The 21,840-nt window shown below is 37.3% G+C and overlaps 1 protein-coding gene across 1 annotated transcript in view; it reads right to left on the reverse strand.

Annotated features, from left to right (window-relative positions):
- The window catches only part of LOC139939684 (1-phosphatidylinositol 3-phosphate 5-kinase-like), a 48,996-nt gene that overhangs the window by 8,494 nt on the left and 18,662 nt on the right, over window positions 1-21,840 (reverse strand). Inside the window, exons 13-29 of the mRNA XM_071935751.1 lie at window positions 16,100-16,341; window positions 15,648-15,785; window positions 14,701-14,805; window positions 14,107-14,247; window positions 13,288-13,414; window positions 12,289-12,383; window positions 10,370-11,817; window positions 9,855-10,026; window positions 9,284-9,462; window positions 7,659-7,772; window positions 6,513-6,636; window positions 5,823-6,007; window positions 4,412-4,532; window positions 3,558-3,789; window positions 1,542-1,718; window positions 913-1,101; window positions 320-479 (exon numbers count right to left, since the gene is read on the reverse strand). Coding sequence (XP_071791852.1) covers window positions 320-479; window positions 913-1,101; window positions 1,542-1,718; window positions 3,558-3,789; window positions 4,412-4,532; window positions 5,823-6,007; window positions 6,513-6,636; window positions 7,659-7,772; window positions 9,284-9,462; window positions 9,855-10,026; window positions 10,370-11,817; window positions 12,289-12,383; window positions 13,288-13,414; window positions 14,107-14,247; window positions 14,701-14,805; window positions 15,648-15,785; window positions 16,100-16,341 — 3,949 coding nt within the window. The remainder of the gene's footprint in view (window positions 1-319; window positions 480-912; window positions 1,102-1,541; window positions 1,719-3,557; window positions 3,790-4,411; window positions 4,533-5,822; window positions 6,008-6,512; window positions 6,637-7,658; window positions 7,773-9,283; window positions 9,463-9,854; window positions 10,027-10,369; window positions 11,818-12,288; window positions 12,384-13,287; window positions 13,415-14,106; window positions 14,248-14,700; window positions 14,806-15,647; window positions 15,786-16,099; window positions 16,342-21,840) is intronic.

Consider the following 21,840-nt stretch of genomic DNA (forward strand, 5'->3'; position numbering starts at 1 on the left):
TGTATTGAAGAATGCTTTCATAGCACTATTAGCTTGCTTGCTCTTATAGGATGAGCTTTGTGTGGATTGAGTCTGGTCCGCCTTGGAGGATTAATTAGTTCTTTATTAAACCATTAAACCATTAAACCACTATACTTACTATGGTGAATCCACTCTCCCCATATCACTACTAGACATGAGTGTATTGAAGAATGCTTTCATAGCACTATTAGCTTGCTTGCTCTTGTAGGATGAGCTTTGTGTGGATTGAGTCTGGTCCGCCTTGGAGGATTAATTAGTTTTTTATTAAACCATTAAACCATTAAACCACTATACTTACTATGGTGAATCCACTCTCCCCATATCACTACTAGACATGAGTGTATTGAAGAATGCTTTCATAGCACTATTAGCTTGCTTGCTCTTATAGGATGAGCTTTGTGTGGATTGAGTCTGGTCAGCCTTGGAGGATGAGAAAAACACATCAGGCTGATCCACACCTAACAAAATAAATGGAAATCATCACACAAATCGTCATAAAATTTGTATCAACTTGCTAAATAACATGACTGAGGGATTTTCAATAGATGTTAAAACAAAATGAATATGACTAAGGGAGTTACTAAAAAACATGGAATGGTAAGAATATTGGATTGGGTAAGTATTCCAGTGCATACTTGTAAACCAAACTGTTTGACCGCTGGAACGTTCCATTAGAACATTCAATATACTAATGCATGTTTTCACTCATGCAGGATTGCTCCTATACTTCAGCACAGTTATGTGGGAAACATTCAAGCGGTCCAGTGGATTGAGGGAGTGTGCCCAAAGAAATATTATTTTGCACGAGGAGAACACTGTGGCAGGCATAATGATTTACTCACTGGGTTAAAATATTAATGAAATCGATATTAATATACAAAGATGACATACCGTCCGATGATGAGGTTGAAATGGATGACTGTTTACCGTTCTCTTTGCTGCTTGTATCTTCAGTTTTACTCCCTGGGGTCACAGCACTTCCTTTGGAAGGAGATTTAGGCACCTGGGTGACATTGACTTCTCTAGTAGGCGGTCCTAGGGTGAGTCTAGCCTCCTTCGTTGGGGAGGGACTAGCAGCTGCTGTAAAATTACCCGGAATTTGAAACGTTTTACAAGGATATCATTAAAAAAATTGCTTTTAAATGTATGCTTAAGTAATTTATTTTCATCGTTAACCCCCCCCCCCCACCAAAAAAAACCAACCAATGATTGTTTTTGAAGTCTTAGGACCTGATTTCATCATATATGTGGCATGAATTTATTACAACTTGTGTATTACTTGAGATAAAAAAACAACAATCCAAAATTCAAAAATCAATTAAATGATGCTAAATTATAAAGCGCATTTTCAACAAAATGAAATTGACAAATAAATTCATTCATTATATGTATGTAAAGCTTGCAAGAAAAATACTTTGAAAGCAATTTTCAGATATGTCATGCAAAACCCCCAACAAAATTCATACTGAATGAACAGTCACAGAGAAGAAACATAAAACCAAAAGAAATGTTTAAAGGACCTGGTTCCGGATCTGGCATCTCAATGATAGCAAGGTCATGATCAACAGCATCAATGGATGGCTCTGCAATGGGTCTGTAGGCCAGACCAGCATACATGCCTGGTGATATCCCATAGCTAGGTCTGTTATTGATGTAGAGTTGATCGTGATAAGCACGAGGCCTTGGTAAGATGGTGTCTGCGATAAGATGAAAATACCACACAAAGAGAAAGAAGGAGGGTTTGTTGTGCTGGTTAGTGTGTGTGTGTGGGGAGGGGAAAGGTATTAGTAAAAACCATGAACCGTTAAGACCTTCCTCATGGGTGAGTTTCAAAGGTTGTATCCAATAACTGTCTCAGTCATTGGCCAGTCATTAACCTGTGTTTGTATGGTTGTTGGTCAACTCACTAGGAAAGTAGTATCAAGAGTAAGGGGTTCAAGATAAAGGGGTTATAAAGCCTGGTTCATACTTCTACGATGAAATTAGAAAACAGTTGGAAAACGATGCATACCTGTAATTGTTTACTATTCATATTTTCAAGAAGCATCTGAATGATTGCTTGGTTGCTTATGATTTTAATTTGCAATTTTGTATCATCATTTCCATGCTTCTTTTGCTGTATTATCACAAACTGCTGTGATCTTGATGAAATGGAGGTATATAAAACATTTTTGTATGGTATTGTTTACATCAAGAAATTCGCTTTGCATGTGCTTTCGCCCGAAGTATGAACTGTGCTTTACAAGGTAAGAGGGTCTCACAATATAACAGGGAGTCTGGGTTCTAGATCTATGTGAACGACACACTGAAAACACATCTCAATCAAGCTGCAACCACATTGTGAAAAGTATTGCCTGATTCTAAGGGTACCAGACTATTTATGCATCCATCGCAATGACCATTGTATGTACACCGCTGTTATCAGGCATGCAACTATAAAAACCTCACCAAAAAGGGGAAATTACAAAAATTAATTGATTTTGTATAGTTTTTTAAAATTTTGAATGGTAAAATATCAGGGCATATATGCTCCAACGACAAATTAGGGTTTGTCTAAATGATTATGTGATGTACAATATAATATGGCTACAGCTCAATACAGTCATGTAGTTTAAGAGGAAGATACAAATATAGGAAATACATATACAGTGTGAATGACAATAATGTTATTAGAGAAGAACGACACAGTAGGAAATCAGGGCCCTATTTCATTGTACTAATCGTGGTATAATGAGCTTTAAGCCCCCATAGGATGATGTGCTTAGAGGGCACAGCAAGCACAGAACACTGCGGTAGTCAGAGACATGAAATTGGACCCAGTTGGTGTTACTCATTGATCAAGAAAAAGTTTCCATGTGATGAACTTTGGTTACATTTGTTTTCAGTTGGTTTTTCAGCAAATGATTTCTTTTCTACATTCTGCCCAATTCCTGCTCAGTTCTCTGTAATAAATACTAAGGATTATGTGATATTTTAGAGAATATTTTTATAGCTTGAAACAATGAAACCTGAACTCAAACAATTGTGATAATGCAAAGAATATGCTCTTTTCATGCAATGGTTTATCATGCATTATCATTGTGCACAATGATACAAGAGGTTTTTTTCCTATAAAAAAACTGGCATATTTTCATGTCATACTGTGATGTGTTTAACCCAATGTGGTCTGGGAACAAGACTGCCACAAAACTATGACATGTTCAGTTTCATGCTGCAGAATGCTCTGCATGATGCCATTGCAAAATGCATTCATGTTTGTTTAAAATAAAATAAAAAAATAAAAAAATAAAATTGATGATCTTCGTAAGAAATTCTGGCCATTTATTTCTTGAATGCAAATGAAAAACTTAACAACTTCAATTTCATAACAACTCAGCGCATCAGACCAACATTATACGAAAAAGAAAACAACGGATGATGTAAAATAATCTTGTATGGGTTAAGTGAGATTGGTTATTAGTTGAATTCTTTCAAGTGCAAATATGGTTTAACGATAAAACTTTTTGTTGATATTCCAGTTGTATTTTTACTCTTACCGAAGCTGTCATCTCGTGATCGGCCACAAGTTGAGGACGAGTTTGAGTCCTCATAACTCTCTTCAGTTTCAATCACATCTGGAGGGAGATTGGTCAATGTTGGAACTACCATCGGGGGTATGACCATTGGTAGACTCGACCCGTATGGAGCGGCTGATTGGTCAGAGGTAGCGGGAGGGTCAGAAGCACGGTTGCCTGGGGTCTTTGAGGGAGGTGTGTGAGTCGGTGATTCCTGCAAATGATTAAAGATAAGAACAGAATTACCCATTGAAAAGTCAGCATCCTGTTCAAAATAATATTTCTAGTGCTATCAGATTATAAATTTATTGTAAAGCGCTCCGATCTTTGGGGAGGCGCTTTATAAATGTTGAATAATAGTAATAATAATCCTCTTGCAAGAAGGTTATATTTCACCATGTCTCATGAGCACTTGTGAATGGCAAACATGCCAAGCATTAGTTGTTACACATCACAGGTATTACACCAAGTTAAAAACTCTGGTGAAACCATCTTAGATGCTCCAGTTTACACAGAAGAACATCAACCAAGATAATCACCAAGTATACAACTTTTTGAAGAACTTGCTGCCTTGTGTAAAATAATCTTTAACTTTATTGTTTTTTTCTCAAATTTTAATAGATTTATAGTGATAATTATTGTGATTTTACTCTTTGTATATATGCATCCACAATTCGGCTTTTTGGCCGCCATGTTTGCATTTTTAATAAACCAATAATAATAACAATAATTCACCGTGCTTCAGTCAAACATCTAGAATTTGGGTCCAGAATGCCACATAGTATGGTTTAGAAGGAGGGAGGGTTGGGGGTGGGGGGGGGGGTGTAATAAGTTACCTCTTCTATCTCTTTGATGGCTGCGGCTGCTGCTGTTGCCATGCTGAGTTCTTGACGGGAAAGTGAAGGGCTACTCTTCCTCTTATTTCGTTCCTTTTCCTGGAGGATAAATTCACTGAACCTAAACACAAATCAAGAGACAAAAGTCTTACTGATGAATTCTTGCACTGATGTTATGTCACAAAACTCATTCAAATAGTTAAAGGAATGAAAACATTGTTACAGTTTTGTAATAATAAAGCAGTCAGCTTTATTTTGGTTTTAAAAATAAAAAAATAAGTAAGCAGAATCCGAAACAGCAGTTTAAAAAATAGTGAAACTTCAATTGCGATTTTCACCAAACACCCCTAAAGGTCACTTCACGGTACAGTACAAGGGTGGCATAACACAAATTAAAAGTGAAAACAAATAACATTATTTTTAAACTTTCACTGAAAGCAACTATTGAGCAACTATTCAATTCAACATGAACAGAACATTTACTTCATACCACTATTCTCAAATAACATCATACATACAAAATATTAATCAAAGTAATAAGCCTAAGCACTGAAGGAAGACGGAGTCCTAACAGTTAATAAATGTATACCTGAATAAAGAGAGCATAAGGCTGTCAGATGCTTGTAGGAGACAGTCTAGACAGACCAACTATATAAGACAATCAGGTTACAGCAAAACAAAGAACACAGACCAACTAAATAAGACAATCAGGTTACAGCAAAACAAAGAACACAGACCAACTATATAAGACAATCAGGTTACAGCAAAACAAAGAACACAGACCAACTATATAAGACAGTCAGGTTACAGCAAAACAAAGAACACAGACCAACTATATAAGACAATCAGGTTACAGCAAAACAAAGAACACAGACCAACTATATAAGACAATCAGGTTACAGCAAAACAAAGAACACAGACCAACTATATAAGACAATCAGGTTAAAGCAAAACAAAGAACACAGACCAACTATATAAGACAATCAGTATACAGCAAAACAAAGAACACAGACCAACTATATAAGACAATCAGGTTACAGCAAAACAAAGAACACAGACCAACTACAATGTATATAAGACAATCAGGTTACAGCAAAACAAAGAACACAGACCAACTATATAAGACAACCAGGTTACAGCAAAACAAAGAACACAGACCAACTATGTAAGACAATCAGGTTACAGCAAAACAAAGAACACAGACTAACTACAATGTATATAAGACAATCAGGTTACAGCAAAACAAAGAACACAGACCAACTATATAAGACAATCAGGTTACAGCAAAACAAAGAACACAACCAACTAAAGACAATCAGGTTACAACAAAACACAGAACGCAGTGGGTTTTGTATGGTTCAATTTAAATATCAGTCTTGTAATGAAAACAATAAGTTAGTGTTTATCTTACCGATTGTTCCAGTCCATGGCGATCTTAGACACAAACTGTTTGACATTCACAATACAGTCCTCAATATCCAGTTGCAAATTGGTTATTTCTTTGCTCTGATTGGCTGACGAAGCCGTCTGAGTGCTCAGATTAGATATTTTGGTTTGCAACTCTCTTGCTTTCTGGCAGAATTTGTTGTTGTCCACCTAAAGGAAAAAACACAGGCCATTACATTGTATATGACTGTTTGGTTACCAGTACTTTAAATATTTTAAACACTTTGAGGTTGAACAAAGAAAACTTGACAAGAGCGTGATTTGAACCAACGACCTCCTGATTAACATGCTGGTGATCTAGTAATGTCTCCCTATCATTGTTCGGGAGTGCGCGTCAGAAGCCATACAACCATTAACTATCGCCAGGGAGCACACCAATGTTTACCATACTATCAGGGAAGCGTCAGCCAGGGGATCACCTTAAGGGGACGAGTAGGGATAAACCCCAGTGTTTCTGGTTCACATACAAACACCCTAGTTTAAAGGGTTTCATCAGGCTTAACTACATGTATAGTAAGTAAGTTTTCTTATGAGGCATTCTTAGTTCCATTACCTGATTATTACAATAATAACTCATATTGGACATTCCTCTTTTCCAAATACTGTATGGCCTGTACAATAGTGTCATCTACTCCTGTTATTGCATTAATCTTACCTGATACTGGGTCATGAATTGGACATTCCTCTTTTCCAGGTACTGTATGGCCTGCACAATAGTGTCATCTACTCCTGTTATTGCATTAATTTTGGTGTAGATGTCCCTCAGTAAGTGCGAGCCCCTGTTATAACAAATCATATAACAACAGATGTTGCAAAATGGCTGCTAATATTGCAGAAATAATGTCTTAAAATTAATTGTCCCTAAATCTTCTTCCTGCATATTGTTTTATTTGGTACATAAATAAATGTCAACCAACTGATTTAAAAAAAATAAAGTATGAAATAATTCTCTCACATCAGACATTTTTAAGTGCCCTAAATTGTCATATCACATCCTCAGAAGATGGGGGTTTGAAACAGTGGTAGGTGAGTTAAAACCTTTCCCTTTATAGTCCACTGCAGAGAGGCAAACAATTGTTCCTTGTATGCTATAATAAATGAGGGGTACAGTGGTTAATCTAATCGCAAGATTGTCAAAGAAATACACCGATCCATTAAGCCACGCCCAATTATCATTGACCAATCACAATCGCGAAATCTGATCACCATTTGAACCGTTTGGTGATCTTTGCACTAATGGTGATCGGGTTTCGCGGCTCTGATTGTACAACTGGTAAGGAGGTGGGGCGTAATGGATCGGTCTATTAAGCTGCTCAGAATATTAATCAGTGCGTACAAGGGCATAAACCATACATGTAGGTGAAAGACACTGGACACTACTGGTAATTGTCAAAGACCGGTCTTCTCACTTTGTTTATCTCAACATGTGCACAAAATAACAAACCTGTACAAATTTCAGCTCAATTGGTCATCGAGATAATAACAAAAGAAAAATCACCCTTGTCACCCTTGAAGTTGTGTGCGTTCAGATGCTTGACTTCGAGACCTCAAATTCTAAATCTGAGGTCTCGTAATCAAATTCGTGGAAAATAACTTCTTTCTCGAAAACTACATTACTTCAGAGGGAGCCGTTCTCACAAATTTTTATACTATCAACAGCTCCCCATTACCAGTTACCAAGTTTGGTTTTATGCTAGACATTATTTTGAGTAATTACCAATAGTGTCCACTAACTTTAAGGTCCAAAAATCTCTGTATAGAAAGAAAATAAATTCTCAGGCCAGTCAAGAAGGCAACTTACTTGGAGGAGAGTATATTGAATTCTTCAAAAGATGCTGGGTAGGAACGGAATGCTTGCTGGATATCAAGAGGTAGAGGTGGAAGACAGACTTCTCTCAGCAGTATGGGGCTGTATCTATATAAAGGAAGATACAATCATTTAGACAGATGCTGGGTAGGAATGGAATGCTTGCTGGATATCAAGAGGTAGAGGTGGAAGACAGACTTCTCTCAGCAGTATGGGGCTGTATCTATATAAAGGAAGATACAATCATTTAGAGAGATGCTGGGTAGGAACGGAATGCTTGCTGGATATCAAAAGGTAGAGGTGGAAGACAGACTTCTCTCAGCAGTATAAGGGCTGTATCTATATAAAGGAAGATACAATCATTTAGAGAGATGCTGGGTAGGAACGGAATACTTGCTGGATATCAAAAGGTAGAGGTGGAAGACAGACTTCTCTCAGCAGTATGGGGCTGTATCTATATAAAGGAAGATACAATCATTTAGAGAGAAGCTGGGTAGGAACGAAATGCTTGCTGGATATCAAGAGGTAGAGGTGGAAGACAGACTTCTCTCAGCAGTATGGGGCTGTATCTATATAAAGGAAGATACAATCATTTAGAGAGATGCTGGGTAGGAACGGAATGCTTGCTGGATATCAAGAGGTAGAGGTGGAAGACAGACTTCTCTCAGCAGTATGGGGCTGTATCTATATAAAGGAAGATACAATCATTTAGAGAGATGCTGGGTAGGAACGGAATGCTTGCTGGATATCAAGAGGTAGAGGTGGTAGACAGATTTCTCTCAGCAGTATGGGGCTGTATCTATATAAAGGAAGATACAATCATTTAGACAGATGCTGGGTAGGAATGGAATGCTTGCTGGATATCAAGAGGTAGAGGTGGAAGACAGACTTCTCTCAGCAGTATGGAGCTGTATCTATATAAAGGAAGATACAATCATTTAGAGAGATGCTGGGTAGGAACGGAATGCTTGCTGGATATCAAAAGGTAGAGGTGGAAGACAGACTTCTCTCAGCAGTATGGGGCTGTATCTATATAAAGGAAGATACAATCATTTAGAGAGAAGCTGGGTAGGAACAGAATGCTTGCTGGATATCAAGAGGTAGAGGTGGAAGACAGACTTCTCTCAGCAGTATGGGGCTGTATCTATATAAAGGAAGATACAATCATTTAGAGAGAAGCTGGGTAGGAATGGAATGCTTGCTGGATATCAAGAGGTAGAGGTGGAAGACAGACTTCTCTCAGCAGTGTGGGGCTGTATCTATATAAAGGAAGATACAATCGTTTAGGGATGGGTGGATTTGACCTTTATGCTCAATATATTGTATATTATTAGTCTGGTAGGTACATGTAGGTGATTGGGTTTTACCTATGATGATTCAAGCAAAGAATTCAGCGCACAGTCTGAGTATGTCATGAGAAAGATACTTGGCTGTAGGACCATAGCCGATTTGAAATGGTTTTAATTTGAACATATCGGCATGCAATTTGTGTGTTTCATCACAATACGCTAGCTTGTGTATAGGGCGAACCTTGGAGGTACAGTTTAAAAAATGAACGGTTGAACAACGGCTTGCAGTGGTAAACATGCTGCTAAATAAAGAAAGGAATCTCTTCTTACTTGAATGAGGCGACTATGTTGTGTTGACCGAAGTACTGATAGTGATGTCTATGTAGTGAGTGACCGCACGGTAAGGCACTCAGTCTCCGGCCGTACTCCTTACAGTGAAACCGTAGCTCCAAATACTTCCCAAAAGACATATGCCAACTATCCAGAGACATCGGCTGAACTGGGGTTACCTGGTGTCAAATAATAACAACATTGTGTAGTCTAGATCTTAGGCCAATTGTATCACACAAAACAAAATTATTTTAAACTGTGAACATTAGTATTGTATGCAGAATGAACATGGTGCGTTTTGTGGAGTCAATACATGTTAGTACAAAATGGGGCGCCATGTTAGTTCCCAAAGTAATTAAACCAACACAATTTAGAGGGATATTTGTGTGAACCAATTATTTTCTAGTTTTAAACTGTTTTCTAACCATATTAATTTGATAACAAACATTTGTATGGCCCAAACTGCAAGGTTTCAGTCATACTACAGACCATGTCTTGTGTTTTTAAACCAAAATGAATAAATAAATGAATGAATAAAAGAATAAACCTAATCTAGATGGCTGCTTCTTACCTGTCTACATTTCCGACACCAGCTCCACATGAGGATCTTGTCTGTGAAGCCAGGGATAGCGCTCTCAAGATGGCGGAGTAAAACATGAATGGAAGCGTTGCCGTGTACAAACCGTCTGATGTGGTCTGCCATGGCAGCGTCACAAAGCTCATTCGGACATTTGTATTTAGCGCTGTTGGGAAGTCAAGTTTTTCAAGAACATTATTTTCGGGCCTTATATAATAAAAAGAAAATTTATGGGGAAAAAAATTCTCAAAAAAATTCCAAATGTTTCATCTGAGTGTGAAAGGACAAAAAGAACATCACAAATAAAACAAATATCCATTATTTAAAATAGCCAGTAACCAACCACAAGGCAAAGTGACTGGGTAAATTCAAATTCAACTTTTTTTATTGGCATTAATTTTATATGTGATAACCAAACGTTTATCTTCCATTTTAAGGGCATAAACAACAATTTAAATCAGAGTTAAGTAGTAAGAATATCATGTCAGGATAAAAGAGAGAAGATTTACCTGAAGCAGTATCTTTCCAAGAACTCTCCAAGGGTCAGATCATTCCTGCTATAAAACTCCATCGTTACCGTCCAAGGAGTTACGCAGTGATTAGGTACATTACTAGAGAGATGGGAATAGCTACAGAATTGCAGTAATAATCTTTGATGGCTGTAGATATCCAGGCAGTCCTGGCGCCGACGATACGCTTTCTCTTGGTTTCCTTTAGAGACAGTCTGAGCGTTGTCAGATTGAACGGGAGGATGCAAAGGAGGAACTTGCTGGATGATACGTCCTCCACGAGCCCGGAAGTTTGCCAAGAGACTCCGCGTTGTCTCGTCTTTTGCGTCTTCTGTGAGTTGCGAGAATGTGAAAGGATGCGGAGGCTTGATGATGACAGCGTTGGAGGCACGACTGCAGCGATCCACATTACCGTAATTGGGCTCTGCTTGTTGAGTTGCTGTGTCTGCTTCGGAAACATCATGACTGAGTCCGGCAAGCTTTGGAGACCAATAGAATTCATCTGTAGGGAAAAAATGCCTTAGAGGAGACTCTTTACCAGCCTTACCCTCCAAGTAAGGGATGTTGAACTTCACATGGGGTGATATTGATAGAAGCTCATCACTCAGTGCTGTATTAAATGAAGATTTAGATTTTGTAGGGGAACAAAGAGTCATGTGGGCTATATCATCCAGGCTCCCCATAGAAGCGTTGTCAACTGATGCCAGCTTGTGTCTTCTCAACTCTAAGAATTTGGATTCTAGATCTTTGGTCATTGCCTCGTGGTCAAACTCTGGAACGGATCCACTTTTACGTAGACTTGTAACAGATTCCTGTGTGGGGCATTGATTACCAGCTGCTTCTTGAGGAGAATGACGATCTTTGCTGCTTCCTAAACTACTGAACATGGAATTCTCCTCATCCTCTTCGTCCGTCGGAAGCTTCTTGGGAGATGCTGACTGTTGATCAACTACATCTTCCTCGGCTTCCCGAAGCAATCGTTGCTCAATTAGAAGTGACCTGTCATTCCTTGCAACTTCCAGGCTGTCTTCATGATGATTATCATGGTCCTGCTCTGGACCAGACAGCGGTGGTGTCTTCGCATTAGTCACTTTGGACTTCAGGAGCTTCTTCATGGAAGACATTGTTGCTCGGAAGCCCATCCTTGCCGCATCCACCTCATCTTTCATCTCTTGCTCCTCAACCTGAGACTGCTCACTGACGATATCAACCTGATCGCCCTCTGCTACCACTATTCCTGAATCCTGTACGGTTGCAAGGCCTTCACTGATGCTATCAGACACACCTAGGGTGGGGGTCATAGCAGTGTTGGATTCAGGTGAGATAATGGTTTTAGGGTCAGTGTCCGTTGGTTGAGACGGAGGCTTGGCAAACTCATCCATGAGGAAGGAGATCTCAAGACGGGAGTGATACCTGGCATAGACAACGAACTGAAGAACTTTCTTCACCTTGGATATAAATATAGGTAGAAAAAAACATTTAAGTTTTCAATGGTGTGAAGATATGAAATGCTATACTCATGTTTTGAGAGAGAGAAAGGGTTAAAAGAAACATGTTTCTTTAGAAAATTTCAATATTTTTATGTTTTATAAGAGCGGGGGTCCCACCTGTATTCTTTAGATGAACCTGCTGGTGTTCTACCAACCGAGCTATTCATCCATAATGTTAATGATCTCCCCACTTTGTTAATATATTTGTTTGGGATGCCAGTCAGAAGCCATTCAACATGTAACTGCCGCATTCCAGGGATCACAACCAAGTTAATGATACAACCAGGGAAATGGCAGCAGAGAGAGACTACCAACATTAGGGGTAAATAGTGCAGTTAAGGCAAACCAAAATAGGACAAATCCTGGCTTGTAGCAAGGTTATAACATTGCCAGTAAATGAGTTTGAAATGTTAACAACCCAAATGTTACCTTCTTGAGTTGATGGTAGTCACCACCTCTCAGTAGAACCGAGCATCCAAGATGGCTGCGGCAACCTTCAAAGAACATTAGTGTCTTGGAGAATCCTTTGGGTGAAACACAAATGGAAGTGCAAGACATACATTTTGACCAACCACTATTTGAAGCTTTAAGCTTAATATAATTATACATAATGAAATAAATTATGAGCACATTCATAAATTATGTTTACAAAAGACTATTTTGAATAATATTAAGGCAAAAATTAAGGGGTAAAATTACGTCCAACACCAACAAAACTACATAAATCATGATTAAGAGTCATTGACTGATGAAGTTAAGATCCAGATCTTAGAAGATTTGTAGCATATTCACCCTTGATAACTCCTTGAATTATCAATTCCAAGGAGGTTTTAGGAACAGTATCCTTAGTGCTAGAGAAGTAGATCAAAAAGCCACTATTATGTTATGTGGAGAAAAATAAAGCATTTGTTGTTTACCTAGCAGACTTGAAACTGTCTGAATTCAGATTAAAGTCTGAAATTTCTCATCCCCCGTTATATGACCCTAATATGAAACGTCTGGACTATATTATGTCTTAATTAAAGGCACTGGACATGAATGGTTATTACTCAAAATAAGTGTAAGCATAAACTCTAACTTGGTAAGGAGCAACGGAGAGCTGTTGATAGTATAAAACATTGTGAGAAACGGCTCCTTCTGAAATAACAAAGTTTTCGAGAAAGAAGTAATTTTCCTAGGATTTGATTTCGAGACCTCAAAATTAGATTTTGAGGTCCTAAAATTAAGTATGTGAAAGCACACAACTTCGTGTGACAAGGGGTTGTTTTTGTTTCATCATTGTCTCGCAACTTCAACGACAAATTGAGTTCAATTTGTCACAGGTTTGTTATTTTAATCATATGTTTGGGATACAACAAGTGAGAAGACTAGTCTTTGACAATCACCAAACGTGTTCATTACCTTTATTTAACCTTTTGGTCTTCCTACCTTTTGGTAATTCATACTTCTGTAGATGAAACATGTGACAATAACCCATCGGAGTATTCTGGTTGATATGATCCGTGGATGGAATCAAACTCACTTCAGTAAATCGACTCAAACGCTCCATCACAGACTGTAAATAATAAGGGTAAAAACGTCGTCAAAATAAACTAGGCTAAATTTCATGGCCCTACGTCTCAATTTAAGGTCTTGATATGATCCGTGGATAGAATCAAACTCACTTCACTGAATCGACTCAAACGCTCCATCACAGACTGTAAATAATAAGGGTAAAAACGTCGTCAAAATAAACTAGGCTAAATTTCATGGCCCTACGTCTCAATTTAAGGTCTTGATATGATCCGTGGATAGAATCAAACTCACTTCAGTAAATCGACTCAAACGCTCCATCACAGACTGTAAATAATAAGGGTAAAACGTCGTCAAAATAAACTAGGCTAAATTTCATGGCCCTATGTCTCAATTTAAGGTCTTGATATGATCCGTGGATAGAATCAAACTCACTTCAGTGAATCGACTCAAACGCTCCATCATAGACTGTAAATAATGAGGATAAAGACGACGTCAAAATAAACTAGGCCCAATTTCACGACCTTATGTCTCAACTCTAAGCCCGGAATTCCTTCATTTAATTGTTGCACAGGGCTCTCCCGTTAGAAAACTATTAAATCTATGGGAAAGTTTTAAAGGGGCACCAAGTACTTTTTGATGCAATATGTGGAAATAAACAGTGCTTTAAATTGAGCTGACTAGCAAAATGACTCAAAGAAGGGCAAATAATTAGTTGTCTAATATAATACTCACAGGTTTCATGTTAAGTACCAGTGTGATGCCGTTGTGTAAGAGAAATGTCCGAGCTAGTTGTGCGACTGTCTTCTCAACAATCAGAATATTTGGCTTTAGGGACGCAATCCTTGATACACAGTTCTTCAAATACTCATGTTCCTGCCAAACCATGGTCAAACATAATGAGGAATTAACTCTTTACTCCAATTCATTTTGAAAAAACAATAACAATTGTGAACTGTCTCCATGAAACACAGAGAAAGTTAGAGCAAGATGAGGCTTTAACCTCTTTATATTGCTGAAACAAGAAATATTCATGAGCGCCATTTCAGCAAGTTAATGCTTTGTTATATCATTGTCTGCACTGATCTATTTTTTACAAGAAATGCTTGCTGAAATGGAGTGCACATTTCACGTACGGCCACAGTTCTCCATCAGCACTCATCAATCTTTGGACTTAATTTAATTTTTGTTGGGATTGCTGATTTAGATATTAAAACCTTTGTAATATTAACGCATTCATCTGATAATTCCTTTGATTTAGTTCCAGTTCAACCTTGTCAAATCGCAAATAAGTGATCAGTTTGATTGAAATAAATGAAGCAAACCAACCTGTAAAACAATGGGATCTATTGATGAGAATTTATTCTCTACTCTTTGATGCTCGATGGCGGATTGCAAAAGGAGGATCCTGGGGTTGCTTATATCTCGCAACATCTGGAGCAAAAAAAAAAAGGCAGAAACAAAGCCTGTTAACTCCACAATTTTTATAAATGATACCTAACCCTCATGTACCAACTATTGAAAAACATTGTCTGATCTGAAACAAATCACTTTCTATTCACTCAAGAAACATGATTAGTGGAGAATATTGTACCCTTGCATAACCCAAAGAAATGTAGTAGCTACAATGGAACATTTCCTTCATTTCCATTAAAAAACCAGTGAGAAAAAGAATGATATAACTTAATACTGCAAGGAAAACATTTGCAATATTTTCAACCCTTGCTAGCACACTAAAGCTCTTATGACTTAAACAAATCAAGATTCGATTTGATCAAGATTGGATCATTTAATCTTGTCTTTTACAAGTGTTCAAACTTAATTTGTGCAATCTTTTAGCTCTCCCTACGATTATATAATGGTTTCAACATTTTAGTGTGCAATTTTAATGTGTGTTTTGGTTTAGACTGAATCTTGCAGTTTTGTTGGTTTCTGGCACAGTTTTTCTGAATAGTTAATGTAACTTAACTATTCATGGATTTTCTTATTGCTCTGTCTTTTACTATTTTACAATTTCTGGTTTTTACACAGGGACCTTAGGGATAGCAGATGTAATACTGGTAAAGCAAACCCATCCAAATCAACAACGACATCAACAAATAAATAAAGGGGACCACAGGATTGAGGAATAAATAAAGGGGACCACCGGATTGAGGAATGAATAAAGGGGACCACCGGATTGAGGAATAAATAAAGGGGACCACCGGATTGAGGAATGATGGTGATGGGATAATAAATGTAAATACACGTACAACAGAGCTGTAACTATAGAATACCTTTTTATCAGCGATGTTCTTGGTACAGATAGTTCCATTCACCAGGAGGCAATCTTTCTGAGAACCACCTGGAACCTTCTTAATGTGGACATAATGACGAATGTCCATATCATCTCCATTCATTACATCTGGTTTAACCTTCAACGAATAAATACATAGCGCAGTGATGATGATGTTACATACAAAGGGGCATAAGGTTAACCTAGTGGTTTCTTTCCCTGTCTTTCACCTCTGTGGACCCAGTTCCAATCCCAACCGGGCCCATTTTCATGACTCAGAAAAAAAAAATCTAGTATGAACTTCATAATGAGTACAATTTCAGACTAAAAGTAAACAATGACGTTTTACCATTGCCAATCTTTAATAACACCTTGACTTTTAAAAGAAGATGCAGTTGGTGACTTTAAAAAGAGAGCCTGATAACAGAGCAAAACTACAAACACATTTCTCACCTGAGCACATATTCTCTGAGCAAGTTGTTGGATTGTCCCTGCCCAGGTCAAGTCCAGCCCCTCGGTAGTAAGTTGCTGTTCTACCAGTCTCTCTAGATGACTAGAGCTTGTCGACACCAGGGTTTCTAACGTGTCTTTCTCACCATTCTCCTGGCTGACTGATTCCATGTCCAGCCAGCCGTGGGATAGAACTGGACCTCGTGTATGGGTGGAATGGTTGAGCCCAACACTGTATAAAGCTCCTAATAGTACAAACATTTCAAGAAACTTTGCTCAAATGCATTTTTAAATTGGAGCTCTAAGCTTAAAAGGTTGTATCAAGATACCTAACCCATATCCATGTGAGTAAATTCAATGTTGGCTACATCACACCGACCACATTTATAAGAGATGTAGTTTGCTACATGAATTCATGTAGATATGGGGCTATAATAACATTGCATGATTAAATAATGATCTTATCAATATCAACAATAAAATATTAAGTTACATAACTCATTCAGACAGCCAGAAAGGGTCAAAAGTCAAATCACGTTTGAGTAACAGTAATTGCTCATATGATATAACTTGCTTAAAGGCAGGGTCATACATTGGTTAATACTCCAAAAATTACTGACCACAAACAATTACTTCGTGCAGCTTGTGATATAATTGTTATTATTTTGACAATTCCTTCTGAATTAATATGGTTTGGCTAATTTTACACGTACGACATTTCAATCTGAAAAAACTGATTTATTCATAATTTGTGAATGCTGCCTCCTGCTAAATGGCACCGACTGTCAACTCAATAATCGTGGAGGGAATTTTGTGTGAAAGTACTGTGACAGTTTTTGGCTGTTTTCGTAGTGAGTAGACACTGTATTTAGCTGAACATCTACATTTGACGTTTATAGTAATGTATGTTTCTAATGTTGCCTATAAATCAAGCAATATTCTCACTGATGAACTCTAAAGCTGGTTCACTATTTGCAGACAGTTGTACAATAGTTAATACTAACGTCCATGGTTATTAAACAGTTAAAGATCTCTTGAAGGTTGCACTGCTACAAGGTTCTTTTTCGCACTTCTCTCAAAAACTTTGTGCGTACTACTAAACAAGCAAAATCACATAAAAACAATGGATCTTTTCTTATAAGAACTTCCCCTTCCTGTTTAAGCAACTATTCAAGACATGTACATGTGTGTTGACATTAAACAATCACAAGTACACTATATCACTCTAATGGTGGGATAACTACATGTAGTCCACTCATTGTGTCAACGGCACTCCTCCCCCCCACAAAAAAGGAGTGAAAATAGAGTAAAACACCATGAGTGACAAAGGACACATTTATTAAAGCTTTCGGACAGTCTTGAGAACAAGCTAGGGCCAACATGCAAAGACAAACATAAATACCAGCTATTATGTACACATGTTGTTACTCTAGTGTAAGCAACTGCAACAATGCTCCTTTTTGGTACTATTCTCACTAAATGTTAATGAAAACATTAAAATGTATTTGCAACGTGTCTTGGTTTTTCATTTCATTTTGAAAGGTTGCTGCGTTTTGATATGTCGCCGAAAATCCAGAGGGAATATTTCTACGCAGGACGAATAATCCTTAATAGGAATACACAATATGAGAGGCGTTGTCTCAGACTCAAATTTCAGGCCATTTTAGCTTTTCTCTTTTGACATAACCACATACATGTAACTTCAAAGTGAAATGTTTTACAAAATGCTTTATAATTTGTGGGCGCTATATAAATGCTTACATTATTATTGTTATTATTATCATTATCATTATCATTATCATTATCATTATCATTATCATTATCATTATCATTATCATTATCATTATCATTATCATTATCATTATCATTATCATTATCATTATCATTATCATTATCATTATCATTATCATTATCATTATCATTATCATTATCATTATCATTATCATTATCATTATCATTATCATTATCATTATCATTATCATTATCATTATCATTATCATTATCATTATCATTATCATTATCATTATCATTATCATTATCATTATCATTATCATTATCATTATCATTATCATTATCATTATCATTATCATTATCATTATCATTATCATTATCATTATCATTATCATTATCATTATCATTATTATTATTATTATTATTATTATTATCATTATCATTATCATTATTATTATTATTATTATTATTATTATTATTATTATTATTATTATTATTATCATTATTATTATTATTATTATTATTATTATTATGATTATTATAATATCGATCGCTGCTGTAGGCTTCTAACCAAAGGTTTTTATTCCCATTAACTTTAAGAGTGATTGCAAAACAAATACAGTCCCTTTGACTGATAAGGCTGCATTTTAAAGGTCAATTATTTGATGGATAAGTTCTTAATTTGAATAATTTAAGTGTAATTTTCTCTGAACTAATATCTCCTCCTCTTATCCTTAAACATTGATGGACGAGATGAAAGCAAAGCAATGAGGAGGAGGAGGAGGGAGTGGGGGGGGTTAAGACTCCTCTTGCATCTTCACTTATCTTTAAAGAGTAGGTATACGTTTGGTCATCACTATTAAGATTAAGAATTGACTATTAACAAATAAATAGTCAACTTGCAGGTACAACCATGTATTAAATCTATTTTATGTGAGTGTTGGCTCTAAAAAAAGAATGTGGTCTTGAGAAACAGTATACTCGGCTAGTCTTGAGAAACAGTATACTCCGCTAGTCTTGAGAAACAGTATACTCGGCTAGTCTTGAGAAACAGTATACTCCGCTAGTCTTGAGAAACAGTATACTCCGCTAGTCTTGAGAAACAGTATACTCCGCTAGTCTTGAGAAACAGTATACTCCGCTAGTCTTGAGAAACAGTATACTCCGCTAGTCATGAGAAACAGTATACTCCGCTAGTCTTGAGAAACAGTATAGTCGGCTAGTCTTGAGAAACAGTATCCTCGGCTAGTCTTCAAGAGAAACAGTATCCTCGGCTAGTCTTCAAGAGAAACAGTATCCTTGGCTAGTCTTCAAGAGCAAGCAGAGTATACTGTTCAAATCATCGAGACCACATGGCTCTTTTCGGAGACAACTCTCCCACAAAAGAGATTTAATAAATAGTTTCATCTGCAAATTTACTATTTATTTATTTAATTACACCGAGAAAAGATTCAAACACCACTCTTAAAATTAATGGCAATAAAAACTGACTTGGTTACTTTACGCATTTCCAGAATCATTTCACTTTGAAGTAGTATGGTTTAAGGAAAAATAGATCACTTAAAGTTTGAATCTGAGAGACTTAATTGACAGTAACGTCTCTCAGACTGTGTAATCCAATACTGATTAATATTCCTTCAAGGACATAACCGCTCTGGTTGTTTGGCGAAACAGTTTAGTTTGATTGTATAATATCTATATTTATACATGGGATTTGAGGCATTTTTATTATTCCCACCAAAAACAATGCTTCAAAACCCATATTTATTTATATAGGATTAAAACAATCAATCGATTCCAAAAAGCAAATGAATACTTTCCCTTTAACTGTTCACAAACGACGCGGCAGGGATCGCTTTTAGTTTGGAGGAGTCTTATCAGGGGGGCTCTTCAGGTTTTATCTGTCAACATCTGACAGATGGCTTGCTCTTAAGATGTAAGGAGCCTACAGTCTGCAAAATATTAACTCCTTGTAATTGATGGACAGAATAGAGACTAAAACCTGGCAGGGTTTTTATCTGATAATGGGACAATCTATAGACCAACGCTGGCCACTGCAAGAAAAACTAAGGATTGTCATATATGTGTACTTTTTGTAGCTTTGTGCATGGTTTGTAGCTTGTGCGTAGGTAAAATAGAAGTACAGTAGTGAGACAAATTTCTTGGAAATTTTGTCTTCACATTATGTCTACCCTATTTCCTCAAAAATGTCAACTCAACCGCAAAATTCAAAAAGACAATTAAAACATATCTTTTTCAACATTAATAAATTTATTGCACTGGGTGTGACTATATCAATAATTTATTTCCTTTCCTTGTTGACTATTGCAGATGCTGTGATTTAGTTTACTAAGAAGAGAGTGTTTAATAGCGGATCATTATTATCTACATTTAGTGAAACCAACTCCATTTCTTGTCATAATTTAGTTTGGCCCCGACCCCCGATCAATCTTGGCTCCCATTGCATGGTCTGCGATTCAGCTGGGTGGTTTCGATTAATACAAATACTCAGGCTTTGAATTAACCAACAGCACCCACAATTGTCGCGGTGCCCTGTGCTTTTGCTCTGGTGCCCTTTGCAAAGCTCAAAGAAAAATATTTTTGTTTCTAATAGAGTGGTTGCATGCTGTGGCGTGTTTGATCCACTCAGCATGAATTATCCGATAATTATCTTTGTGTGTAAAACATCCGCAAGTATATGGGCTTGGGTTGTAAATGACACCAATTACCCAAAGCAAACAAGTCACAGATTGAGAGTGCTGGCAAAACACAATTGTGACTGGTTTAATAATCACAAAGTACATGAGGAAACTGTTATCTTACTTACTGCATGTACTTTATCACACAGATGCAGACGGCTAAATAAAAACCTTAATTTATCAGAACTCACTAAGTCTAAAAGACAAGGAGCACATCTGGAAGAGTCAGCTAGGGCAAAGGATAAAAGCCACAAAACCTTTAACAAGAGGAGAATAAAAAGGAAAACTTAGTTCTGTAAATCGTTGACAGAATCGCTAATCCAGGAAACTTTCAAGTTATTAGTCAATGAAAGTTAATGAGAAATATATACACTCTGATACAAACAACCCAATCCATTGGTTGATGTCGATCTCATAGTTTCCCTCTGTGCAATTATGCTTCATCAATGTTCCTTAGCTTGCCGCCACATCTGGTTCTCTTTCTTTCTAGAACATCGTGTAAGGGTTTACACAAACCTTCAACAAACAAAGACTCTCAAGAATGGGACGCGGTCTCATTTAAGATTCAACGTGAAGAGGCCGTGAAGGTTGAAGTTTGAATGAACATGCAAAAACCTTGTAGTTTCTGATTAGAGAGGCACAAATTGGACAAGTTCGAATGGACATTGGAAAAATCCCTACGTTTCTGTGTGAATAGGCAGACAAGGAAAACCTTTTAGTTTCTGTGTGGAGAGGCAGACAAGGAAAACCTTTTAGTTTCTGTGTGGAGAGGCAGAGATGGGACACGTTTGAATGAACATTAAGAAACCTCCTATAAACTCTGTGTGGAGAGGCAGAGATGGGACACGTTTGAATGAACATTAAGAAACCTCCTATAAACTCTGTGTGGAGAGGCAAAGATGAGAAACGTTTGAATGGACAATAGGAGAAACCTCAGAGTTTCTGTGTGGAGAGGCAGACAAGGAAAACCTTTTAGTTTCTGTGTGGAGAGGCAGAGATGGGACACGTTTGAATGAACATTAAGAAACCTCCTATAAACTCTGTGTGGAGAGGCAAAGATGAGAAACGTTTGAATGGACAATAGGAGAAACCTCAGAGTTTCTGTGTGGAGAGGCAGACAAGGAAAACCTTTTAGTTTCTGTGTGGAGAGGCAGACAAGGAAAACCTTTTAGTTTCTGTGTGGAGAGGCAGAGATGGGACACGTTTGAATGAACATTAAGAAACCTCCTATAAACTCTGTGTGGAGAGGCAAAGATGAGAAACGTTTGAATGGACAATAGGAGAAACCTCAGAGTTTCTGTGTGGAGAGGCAGA

This window comes from Asterias amurensis, chromosome 7 (genome assembly GCF_032118995.1).
Source record: "Asterias amurensis chromosome 7, ASM3211899v1".
Classification (NCBI taxonomy): domain Eukaryota; kingdom Metazoa; phylum Echinodermata; class Asteroidea; order Forcipulatida; family Asteriidae; genus Asterias; species Asterias amurensis.